This window comes from Prionailurus viverrinus, chromosome A1, assembly GCF_022837055.1.
Source record: "Prionailurus viverrinus isolate Anna chromosome A1, UM_Priviv_1.0, whole genome shotgun sequence".
Classification (NCBI taxonomy): domain Eukaryota; kingdom Metazoa; phylum Chordata; class Mammalia; order Carnivora; family Felidae; genus Prionailurus; species Prionailurus viverrinus.
In genome coordinates, this window is record NC_062561.1 from 210,913,809 (window position 1) to 210,926,480 (window position 12,672).

Here is a 12,672-nt window from a genome sequence, read left to right on the forward strand (position 1 = left end):
TAAAGGATGTGAATTATATCCCAATAAAGCTGTTAAAACAAACAAATAATAAGAAACAGTGTTGAGAATAAAAAAACAAATTAGTTATGGGTTAATTTCCTAAACTGATTTTCTTGAAGTCTCCAAAAAAAACCATGACTTAATATATCTGAAATGGAAATAGGAAATTACAGCATTTTCTTGACATTACTTAGACACTTTATTCTTGTGAATCATTCATATGAAAAAAGCACTAATCAATCTGCATTTAATTATTAATTACTCCAGAGTAAATTGCCCTTAGGATAGAATAAATTTATTTATACCTGTGAAGCTTCTACTTTGATTTTTTTTTTTAAGACTTTATTTTTAAGTAATCTCTATATCCAACCTGGGGCCAAACTCACAACCCTGAGATCAGGAGCCACATACTCCACTGACTGAGCCAGCAAGGTGCCCCCTACTTAGATCTTTAACAAAAATATTTTACGTTGTTTGTTGCTTACTTGTTACAATGCTAATGACTTGGAGTTATTTGTAGATTTTTTAAATATTCCTGATGATTCTTTTCTTAATTTTCAGAACATGAGCCTTTGAATGTTCCTGAAGTGTTGGCACCAGATGTAAATTTAAATCTCAAACTTTCCACTGAAATATCAGAGAAACCTTTGTCACCTTCACCATCTGATCCGGCACTAAATTTGGTATTGTGCTTTGTTCAGAGGTTATAATAATACCTTTGTGCTAAAATTTATTATGGTCATCTCCATTATTCATTTGTATAGATGAAATGAGGCTAAAATCTCATCTGCTACTTTGTTGAAAAGATCAAAAAATTAAGATTTAGAAATTATGCCCCAAAGTATTGTAAGCTAAGACCATAACACATACTTCCTGCAGCTTTCCCTAAGTTAAATTCATATAAGCTCCTCTTGTTTAGGATTAAACTTTTTTTTTTTTTTTATAGGGGAGGAGGGTTCAGAGTGGCTCTATCGAGTAAAAAGAATGTAACTCTCTTTGATTTTATGTGTTTTGGTTCAGGTTGGACACACTTACATAAATGTTGTTGACATTAAAGCTGATGATCTACAGGAATTTCCTGTCAGAGAAGAGCCTTCAGATGATAATATTATCAGACAGCAAAGTGATCATCTGGAAGTCCCATCTTCTGCAGAGTTACATTATATGGCAGCTTCAGTTACAAATGCTGTCCCCCTGCACAGTTTTAAGAGTGAAGGTAATAATTTTTTCTTGCTTTTTAAGTAGGTTAAAAACATTTTGGAAAATTCTTCAGTATAGCCTCATTCCCCCTTCTTAGGTCTCTTAGCACTCCTCTTGCAAACCTACTATACTTCTGGATGTTTATACTCACATCTAGAAATGTTCTACTCGTCTCTTAAATACCTTATTTAGAAGGTTAGAATCAATCTTTGTATGCTTTTCATATTCTTGATAGAGTCTGCCACTTCCACCACAGATGTATTTTTTAAACCTGCAAAAGTGTCTCCATCCTGTCTAGATGGAAGAAGCTGGAGGGCAGCAATTTCAGAAGAGGAGGAGCCTGCTGTCGCCTCACCTATACCGTCAGAAATACAGCAGGACACAGGTGAATGGTCTAGCTGTAGAACATGATTCTCCCCCTTCTCTAAATTACTGTTGTATAGAGATAAGCTCTAAAACTTGGTAATTGCAAAAGAAGCCAGGAAAAGGCTTTTCCCTTGGTAAGGAGAGTGGGGGCAGATAGGTAAATGAGGTAGAGTCATGGTTCCAAGGCTGGGACTCATGGGTGTTTTGCAAGGAGACTACAGCTCTGTTTCCACATATGTCTTTTCTTTTTTTTTTTTTTTAATTTTTTTTAAATGTTTTTATTTATTTTTGAGACAGAGAGAATCAGAGCATGAGCAGGGGAGGGGCAGAGAGAGAGGGAGACACAGAATCCGAAGCAGGCTCCAGGCTCTGCGCTGTCAGCACAGAGCCCGACGCGGGGCTCGAACTCACGGACTGTGAGATCATGACCTGAGCTGAAGCCGGATGCGTAACCGACTGAGCCACCCAGGCGCCCCCACATATGTCTTTTCTTAAGTAAGGAGGCTAAAATAAATATCCTGTGGGATGTCATGAGTGCTTTGGTGTTAAAAAGGAATTCTCATGTTAAAAATTTTTTTTTTTCAACGTTTATTTATTTTTGGGACAGAGAGAGACAGAGCATGAACAGGGGAGGGTCAGAGAGAGAGGGAGACACAGAATCCGAAGCAGGCTCCAGGCTCTGAGCCATCAGCCCAGAGCCCGACGCGGGGCTCGAACTCACGGACCGCGAGATCGTGACCTGGCTGAAGTCGGACGCCTAACCGACTGCGCCACCCAGGCGCCCCGAAATTCTCATGTTTAAAAAGGTAGGAGAGGCGGCTCACTTAAGCCTCTGACACTTGATTTTAGCTCAGGTCATGATCTCATGGTTCGTGAGATCGAGCCCCGAATTGGGGCTGACAGTGCAGAGCCTGCTTGGGATTCTCTCTCTCTCCCTCTCTCTCTACCCCTTCCCTGAACACGTGCACGTGCTCTTCTTTCTTTCTCCCCCCCACCCCTTCGTCAAAAATAAACTTTAAAAAGGTGGGAGATTCTAGAATAGCACAAAGAAAATACACAAGTATGTAGCCAACCATAAAATATTACTAATAAAACATTCAGTTTATAGTTATAAATCAAGATGTATTATTGCTAAATATTTGTAAGATTTATAAGAATATTTCTCCAAAACCTAAAGTTATTACATCCAGTAGATAATTAGAATAATCTTAATATGCAATCAGACTTCCTGCAATAGAAGCTCAGTCTCTCTTCTGGGTTCCACAGCTGTTGGGAGGAGTGGACCCAGCCTTATGGTTGTCAGATGCTGGGGGGGCAGAGTCCAGCCCTGCCTGCTAATTGTGTATCAACAATGTGCACTCAGGAGATTTGAGGAAGGATGGGTGGCAGGAAACCTCACCTTAGGATGTGTTGGGGCATGTGTGTTACAGCTGTGTGTACCAGTAAGTGCTAGCATTTCAGATTTTGAAGCCTTTGCCCTTTCTCTCTCCTGTCTTGGGGCTGTTTGGTGCATGGGTACTGGAGGGAGAATGTATGAAGCTAACCATCTTTCAGGCTGGGGAAGTGTGTGGGGAAGTGAAAAGAGCTTGACTTTTATTTTTTTAATTAAAAAAAAAGTATTTATTTTTGAGAGAGAGAGCGAGAAACAGCACAAATGGGGAAGGGGCAGAGAGAGAGAAAGAGGGAAACACAGAATCTGAAACAGGCTCAGAGCTCGAATCCATGAAGTGTGACCTCATGACCTGAGCTAAAGTCAGACGCTTAACTGACTGAGCCACCCAGGCACCCCAGAGGTTAACTTTTAGATTCAAATAGAACAGACCTGGTTTTTAGTCCCAGCTCTGTCACTTCAGAGTTTGGATACTTTTTGCAAGTAAATTAACTTTATCTGATCCTTACTTGTATCTCTGTGAGATACAACCTCATAGGGTTGTCATGTGGGTTACATCCAGCCAAATACCTGTGGGCTACTTAATTAGTTTCCCTTCATTTTCACACCCATCAACTGGAACCACACCCATCTCCCTGTGATCCCTGACTGTGCTCAGCCAGCATTTCAAATTACTTACAAGCTACAGGTTAGTTTCCTTCATCAGTGAGATCAAGTCTGTTCCACCTTGTGGAAGATCATTCTCTGGATCTGGTTATAAAAATATGTCAGCGGACCCTTCTCCCCTTATTAAATCAAGCAACTTTAAAATGCCAATGAAAAGGAAGAGTTTTGTATTTTGAAAATAAATTCCATCATGGTATTTATATAACATACCTTAAAGATTCAGAATATAGGGGCGCCTGGGTGGCTCAGTCGGTTAAGCATCTGACTTCGGCTCAGGTCATGATCTCACTGTTCGTGAGTTCAAGCCCATGTCGGGCTCTGTGCTGACAGCTCAGAGCCTGGAACCAGCTTCAGATTCTGTGTCTTCCTCTCTCCACACCACCCCCCCCCCCCCCCCCCCCGCCACCACCACCATCCCCTGGTCACACTTTGTCTGTCTTTCTCTCTCACAAGTAAATAAACATTAAAAAAATTTTTTTTTTCAAAAATTCAGAATATAGTTATACAATAGAGTTGAGTGGGATTTGTATTATAGCAAAAGGCTGGCAGAAGGAAGGACAGGGTCCCTAAGTATTTAAAACAAGCAAAACAAATAATAATTTCTGCTTTTAGTGATACTTGCTCACCATTTTGAATGACAGCAGCTTCCTATTTTAGAAACCATCTCCAAAAGGAATGCTTTCAGCTATTAATAGCAAGCAGAGCTTTGCTGGATGGACAGAGGGAGAACATTTCAGTGTCAGTGGAACTCAGTATTTAACCCTCCTAGATTTTTGCTATTAGTCAGTGGAAGTGGAGCAGATTCTCCAGAGAAAGGGAAGCTATGTTTCATTATGTATGTAGGCCATTCTGGATTTTGAGCATGTCTGGTTCTTTTGCTACATTTTCTACGTGAAGTTTGTATATGAAATTCTTTCCTGAGAGTGACTAAGGGAGACACTTCAGGCTGCTGAGAAACAGGAAGGATAGATGGTAAAGTACTGTGAGTCAAGCTAAAAAAGGTAAGGCCAGGGGTGCCTGACTGGATCAGTCAGAAGAGCATGCAACTCTTGAATCTCAGGTTCATGAGTTTGAGCCTCGAGTTAGGTGTAGAGATTCCTTATAAAAAAAAAAAAAAAGTAAGGCCAAAACAGGTAGGGGAAGATAATACAACCACCATTGCCAGCATTGGAATTTACCATTATCTTCTCATTGGAAGCTTCATGCTAGACTGGGGCTGGGAGATAATAAGCACTATATATTTATATATTTAGTGATTCCATGTATTTAGTGATTCACATTTTTCAGAGTGTTTTGTTGCATAATTTGATCCTCACAAACCTCTTTGAGTTAGGTAGGACAGGCATCATAATCCTCATTTGAGTGACTATTCAATAAACACTAAGACAGGGGCCAGATATCAGGGCTGAAGAAGAGAGTACTACCAGGTTCTCTGCCTGTGGGCTCACCTATAGGAGGAAAGGAAGGCAGAGAAGGAGATGATTATGACACAGCATGGTAAGTGCTGTCAAGGTGGTATGGATGAGATTCTTGGGGGATACAGCATGTAATCCATCTCCAGAGAGGACTGGACTATTGAGAGGAGAGATGCCTAAATGGAATCTTAAAGGAAAGTAGGACTTGGTGAGACAAAAGGCATACAGACTGAGAGAATAGGTTGTGCAATGACTTGGAAGTTTGATGAAGCCTGCAGAGATTGAGAAAATTGAAGTTCATTTGGTTTAGAGGCAGTAGAGCAGTTTGCTTGTTTAAGAAACAGCAAGAGATGAGCTGGAGAGGGGGGCAGAGGAAAGACTGAATGTCATTGTCCTCATAGGCATTTGGACTTTTAAGATGAAGGCATTAGAGAAACACTGAAGACTTTGAGGTGAGAAAGGAACAATATCAGATTTGTCTTTTAAAAGATCTTGGGGGGGGGGGGGTACCTGGGTGGCTCAGTCAGTTGAGCATTTGACTCCTGATCTTGGTTTGGGTCATAATCTCATGGTTCGTGAGGTCAAGCCCCGGGTCAGATTCTGCTCTGACAGACTGGATCCTGCTTAGGATTCTCTCTCTTACTCTCTCTGTGCTTCCCTGCTTGTGCACACATTGTACTCTCTCTTTCTCTGAAAATGAATAAATAAACTAAAAAAAAAAAAAAAAGAGATTCTCTCTCTCTCTCTCCTCCTGCCCCTCTCCCCCACTTGCATTCTCTCTCTCTCAAATAAAAAATTAAAAAAAAAAAATCTGTGTGGAAGATGGACTACATGAGGGCAAAATAGAGATACTAATTGGCGTCTATCTATTGTGAAAGCTTCACCTAAGCAGTGGTAGTAGGAATGGGGATTTTGGTTGGTAATCCTCAATATTCAGTGTTACTTTGGATCTGAAGGAAAGAGAAGAAGCTTGAATGACTCTCCGGCCTGTGGCTTAGGCACCTGGGTGAATGACAGTGCTGTTCACCAACCTGGGGAATCAGGAAGAGGGAGCAGGTTGGAGGGGCAGAGTTTCGATTGCTGTGCTTTGGGACAACCTAAATGAGATATCCAGGACACAGGGCTGGAGCTCACAAAGGTGCCATGTGAATTTGAGAGTCACCTGTGCATCAGTGACATCACCCAGGGAGAGTGGGCAGGGTGAGAAGAAAAGTGAGCAGAGATTGGCACCCTGGAAATACTGATGGGTCAGAGGGGCAGGTGCAGAAGAGAAGAACAAGAAGACAACTAAGATGGAAGACCAGTAAGGGGAGGAAGAGACCCAGAAGCCAGAAAAAGGATGCATTTAAAAAAGTGTTTCAAATTTGGGACAAGAATCAATTGACTTGAAGAGTAAGGGAGAGTCATTGGCTTTGATATTGGTCTTGGGAGGTTTGGTGTTAGCCTGAGATCCCATGTAGAGTTGGTAATGGCCCACAGCAGGCCTGGCTTTTACTGTGTGACATTGTTGGTTTTCAAGTAGAGTTTTTAAAAAGTCAAGAATATTAAATAAAGTTGCTTTTTGATGAAGCAGAGGGTAAAAGTAACATTCAAACTGCCTTGTATACGGAGTCCTATGGTAATAGTAATACTGTTACATATTCTTATTTCACAACAGACAACTCTCAGAAGTCAGGAAGCTGAAGTGTTAGAAAATTTCTGAAGGAATGTTTTGTTGACTTAAACTGAGGTCTTCAAAAAAATTAGATCATCAGCATCTACTTCTCCCTTAATTGTAATCAATTCTGATATTACCTTTATTAATATTTAGATATGCTGAAGCCAGATTGCCGATTCAAAGAGCAGAGCTCAAAGTCATCTGCCGCAGAGGAGTATCTGCTATGGGAGCTACTGCGGGATGTCTCTGCGGCTCGTCCCGCACAGAGCTCTGCAGCTCGCCGGCTAGAGCATCTTACCTCTAAGCTTCAGAAAATTGATGAACAACTGTTAGCAATAGAGAACATTGCTGAAAACATAGAACGGGATTGCCCCAGACAAAAAGTGCTAGATCGACATTGTGATAAGGTAGACTGTCTTTTATTTTAGCTATTTGTTTGTTACTGAGTTATTAGATTTTGGTGTGATGTAAGTTTGGACATTTGATTTTTCAAAATAATGGGAAATTAATTAATTAATTAATTTATTTATTTATTTTTTGAAATTAGGGTTTCTCAACCTCAGCATGACTGACATTTGGGCCAGATAACTCTTTGTTGTAGGAGGCCGTCCTGTGCATTGTAGGATGTTTAGTAGCATAATAATAATAACAATGTCTTCAGATGTTGCCAAATGTTCTTTGGGTGGCAAAATCACCCCCATTTGAGAACCACTGCCTTAAACTTTTAAGAAGTGAACCAGTGCTTCCTACCATGAAAAGAAATAGTTGAATTAGAAAACAAGAATGTGGTTTTAAATGAACCCTGCCCTTAATTATCATTTTCTTCAGCAAGATTTTTTTTTTAACTTTACAAATATTGTTGTCTTTATATTTGGAATTCTCGGTTTCTTTTAAATGTTTTATACAATGGGAATAGTAGTCCTTAGATGGTTTCTGTATCTTTAAAAAATACTCATGAGAAAGAGATTATTTATGTTTATTATCATGGTAGTTAGACAAATAGAAAGGAAGTCTTAAACATGAATTAATTATTTTGCACAAACTTTTTTTTTTAGGAAGTAAAATTCACATAAAATAAAGATTAAGGAACTAACAGTAAAAATATTTTGAGTGTGTAAAAGCCTTGTATTGGGAAATGCAAATTGGTCTGCAGGATAAGAATTCCATCACTGACTTACCTAACAAATATTCCAGGTTGCTAGCAGGTTGAGATTTTAAAAGATGTATTTATTAGGTTTATAGTATTTCTTTAATTCAAACATTTAACACATATTAAGATTAAACATATGTGAAATTACACTGAAAAAATATGAGGTAGGGCTACTATTAAGTAACATTACTATGATGTTTATTTGGTTGTTTTCCTTTTTGTTTTTTTAACCCAGACTTAAATATATCACTTCAAAATAAGTGTTAAGTTTCAGAGTCATCTTTGGAACTCCTTATTTCAAGGAATCACTTTCAAAGTTGCTTTATGTCTTAGTATATTAAGCATATCTAAAGCCAAATATGTTACTTAGCCTTGAATCTAGTCTTAATCCTGGCTTGCTCCAGAGTCCAAGAGTTTGTTCCTTCAGTAAACATTGAGCTTCTGCTATATGCTGGGCCATGTGCTAAGTTGTGGGAATGGAAAGATAAACAAGGCATACATAGTCACTACTCTCAAGCAGCTTAGAATCTAACAAAGGAAGACAGATGTATACTCCAGTATATGCGTATGAACAGGATGCAGCGAGAACAGTATGGGACACACGACCTGTTGTGACTAGAGAAGTGAGTGAGTGAAGGGGTGGCATCAGAGAAGGCTCTGTAGAGCTTACTCTTGAGCTGATAATGAATTGATATTCATCAGTGAGATAAGGAAAGGCTGATGGGACATTGTGAGGTAGAGGTTGATGGTACTGGGCTTTAAGACATCTGGCAGTAGAGGTAGGTAGGGGCAGCTAAGGCATGATGGAAAGTACGGTTTTCCATGTCAAGTGATTAGGATTTTATCCCATAAATAGGCAGTAGGAAACCATTGAAGAATTTTAAGCAGTGAAATGATATGATCAGATACTCTGGCAGCAGTGTGGAGGGGAGATTGGAGAGGATAAGACTGAGAACAGGGAGATCAGTTGGGTCACAGTGGTTCTAAACTGACTCATTAGAGTCATCTTGGGGAACTTGTTAGAATTGCAAACTTATGGCCTCATACCCCTGAGATTCTGATTTTAAGTAATCCTAGGGTGGGACCCAGGAATTTGTGTTATTAGTAAGCTTCAAAAATGATTCTTATGTAGCTAGCTCTGTAATTTTTGTAGTTAGCTCTATACTGGGTTTACTGATTGATGCTTGAGATCCACTGAATACCAAGCCAAGAAGTAACAATGTGGATGAACTTTAGCATTGAGGATGAAGGGAAGGATGTTGCAGGACTCAGAGGGTGATCAGTTGTGGGAAGGTGAAGAATAGAAAGATCACAATGGTGTCCAGATTTTGAGCCTGGAGTCATTTTCCAAACTAGGGAAGAAGTAGTATGTGTGTTTTGGGAGGAGGGAGGCACAGTGATTTCAGTCAGAAACATGTTAAATTTGAGGTGCTGTGAGATTAGTAGGCAGTTGGGTATATGCTTCTGGAGCTTAGGAGCTAGATTTGGGTTGATGGTACAGATTTTAGAGTCCTTAGGAGGAAGTTCAAATCATAATAGGGCATTCACCCAGAGAGAGTACACTGAATGAGGAGTAAAAGAGGATAAAGGGCAGAATTTTGTGGGTGCACAAACTTTTAAAGATGAAGATTCAACCACAAAGCTTGAGAAGGAGCATTCTGAGGTAGTAAGAGACTCAGGAGAAAGCAAGCCAAAGGAAGAGTTTCGAGAAGGAATTTCCACATATCTGGATCCATTACATAAAAGGACAGATGTGTAAGTCGTGATCTTTTCCAAAATATACATGGCAGGCCTACTGAATCTGGGGTGGTAGGGTATGGACAGAGGAAGGGGCAGTGGCTTGGCAAGGGGAAGGGTGCAGGTCACACACATGTATTTTGAAAAAGTTCCTAAAAATTCTGTAACCGCTCCCCTCTCAGCCCAAGCCTTTTTTAACATTGGAGGACAGGGATTGTGCCTTTTGCTTGGCACATGACAGGCATTTGATGAATGTTTATTTAATGGCTATCTTTGCTCTCTCAGTTTTAGATTCTGACAGTAATAAAATCACATTTATATAATAAAGACTTATCACCAGAACAGTTAATAATAATTGTAGCACATGCTTGGAAGACAATTTCAAAGGAAGAGAGGTTGCTCAAACTCCAAAAGTATTTAGTCTGCTAAGGTGACTACTTTGAAGGAGCTAGCACTAATTTAAATGAAACGTTGGGCATATTGTTTTAAAATATTCTCATCCTGTTGTAATGTACACATAAATACAGAGGTTTTGACTTGTGTATTTTAATTAATAGAACAGACTGTAAGCCTGGAAGAGGCAGAGGGATACTTTTGCACAAGTGCTGACTAGGGGCTTTGAAGACCTAGGTTGAGATCCATATTCTGCCACTAAGAAAGTCACTCAATTTCTTTGGGCCCTCTTCTCTCATCTGTAAAATGAAGGTTTTGTCTAAGTGGTAATTAACATTCCTCCCCGGTCTAAAATTATGTGATGCTGTTTTCCTTAGGAAAGGTTAAATCATTTAGACTACAAATAGATAAAAATTTCCTTCTCTTTATGTGTCCCACCATTTAGCTCTTACTGGATGTAATCCCATTTCTTTCACTTGTTCCCTTAATATTTAAAATGTACATAAAATTATTTAACAATGTTGTGAAATTATCAAACTAAAATTTTCAAGTTATTTTTTTGTATGTGTTTTTCTACAGGGTGCATCCTTAGACCATATTGAATTGTCCTCTGGTCTTGAATCTGAAAAAACATCTGCTTCAAAAGCCACTGGTATTTCGGAAGGTTTGTGTGTGTGGTGGGGGGAGGGGGGGCCTGACCTTGCTCTGAAAGGGGAAGCATTGCCCTTGGGAGTGCCAGAATTGGGGACAGTTTTCATTTGTGAGCTGAAGCCATCAGTCCCCTAATTGTTAGATTAGGTATTTTTGTGATCATGTGATTGGCTCCCACCCATGCCATTTTTTCCTGAGAAGCCAGTGCTGTAAACTCCTAGAGTGGGGTAGCACCAGCCACACACTCACTGAGGTTGCGCACAGCTTTGTGCTGTGGTTGCTCTTTGTCCCTGGTCATCTGCAGAACTGGAATTTGAGGTTCTGATTAAATGGCCAGGCAGTGGTGAGACGGTATGTTTTTGCATTTCTCATTGAAATAATGAAACGAAGCTACTTAAAAACTTTTCTACTATATCTATAGTTGTTATCCTTACACTGTCTTTCATTCAGTCTTGTCAGCAATGTAATGCGTTTTTTAAAAACAGGCTTTGGTTTGTTGATTCTGTTTAATTTTTTTTAATGTTTATTTTTGAGAGAGAGAGAGAGTGCAAGTGGGGGAAGGGCAGAGAGAGGGGGACAGAGAATCCCAAGGAGGCTCTGTGCTGACAGCAGAGAAGCCCAATGCGGGGCTCAAACTCATGAACTGTGAGAGTATGACCTGAGCTGAAACCAAGAGTTGAATGCTTAACTGACCGAGCCACCCAGGCGCTCCTAATTTTCTTTTTCATAAATTTCTATTCTTAGCTTTATGATTTCTTCTGTTTTTGAGGGCTTAACCTGTTGACTTTTTCCTAACTTCATTCTTTATCTTTTTCTAATGTGTGCATTTGAAGCTGAATGTGTTCTTGTAAGGACCCAGACAGGAGTGTTGATATGAACCACGTTTTGGTGTTGTTCAGATCTAAGTAGTTTGTAATTTGTATTAATATGTCTTCTTTAGGGACATCTGGGTGGCTTACTCTGTTAAGTGTTCAACTCTTGGTTTTAGCTGAGGTAATGATCTCACAGTTCGCTTGGGTCTCCATGCTGACAGCACAGAGCATTCTTGGTATCTCTCTCTCCCTCTCTCTTTCCTCCTCTCTCTCCCTCTCTCTGTTTCTCCCCCACTTCTGCTCACTCACTCTCTCAAAATAAATAAATAAACTTAGAAAAAAAATATCTTCTTTAGTTTGTAAAAGGGATTTTTAGATTCTCAATATTATGGGGTTAGGGCTATATTTTTAATTTATTTACATTTTCACTGTATTATGTTTGTTTGAGAGAGTAAGCACACACATGCAGGGGAGGAGCAGAGGGAGAGAGGGGAACAGAGAGAGAGGATCTTGAGCAGGCTCCATGCCCAGTTTGTGATCTCTCACAAACTGTGAGATCATGACCTGAGCTGAAAAATAAAGAGTAAGATGCTTACCCAACTGAGCTACCCAGGTGCCCCTGGAATTTTCTCTTTATTTTTGGCTTATTTTATATTTTTGATACAAGTGTGTCTCAGTGTATACATTTTAAAAATTTATTCTATATGGGAGAGGAATGATTCTTTAAGTTGCAGGTTTAATGTTGGTTATTTTTCATCCATTTCCTTTTGGAGTATTGCTTCCTCCCCATTCTTTCTGTTCTGTTTTCTAAAACACCAGCTATTTGGACCTTCTCACTTTATTCTGTCTCTTAACTATTAATTGCCATCTTTTTATCTCTCAGTGATATACTCAGGGTGATGTCATCCAATCTGTCTTTTAGTTTACTAATTTTCTCTTCCGTGTCTTCTTTGCTGTAGGATTTAATTTTTTTTTTTACTGCATTCTTAATGTCTACAGGTTCTGTTTATTTCTTTTTCAAATCTATCTGTTTGCTGGATGTACTATCCTGTTCTTTTATTATGGTTTCTATGCCCTTTTATCTACTTAATGATTTTAGTAATATTTTATGCCCTTTCATAGTGTTTTACTTCATGTGTGCATATTCTCAGTAGTCAAATCTGCATACTGCTTTCTTTCATGGTTGTTTCTTTGTGCGATTTGTAATTAAAAAAATTTTTTTTTAACGTTTTTAT

At 39.4% G+C, this 12,672-nt stretch overlaps 1 protein-coding gene across 12 annotated transcripts in view; it reads left to right on the plus strand.

Moving 5' to 3' along the window:
- The window catches only part of CPLANE1 (ciliogenesis and planar polarity effector complex subunit 1), a 147,222-nt gene that overhangs the window by 98,951 nt on the left and 35,599 nt on the right, over positions 1–12,672 (plus strand). For 10 of the 12 annotated variants that reach the window (XM_047861791.1, XM_047861755.1, XM_047861783.1 and 7 more), the window contains 5 exons: positions 562–683; positions 1,021–1,216; positions 1,436–1,585; positions 6,848–7,101; positions 10,554–10,638. In XM_047861791.1, coding sequence (XP_047717747.1) covers positions 562–683; positions 1,021–1,216; positions 1,436–1,585; positions 6,848–7,101; positions 10,554–10,638 — 807 coding nt within the window. The remainder of the gene's footprint in view (positions 1–561; positions 684–1,020; positions 1,217–1,435; positions 1,586–6,847; positions 7,102–10,553; positions 10,639–12,672) is intronic. The other 2 variants (XM_047861721.1, XM_047861710.1) reach the window with 2 other exon arrangements.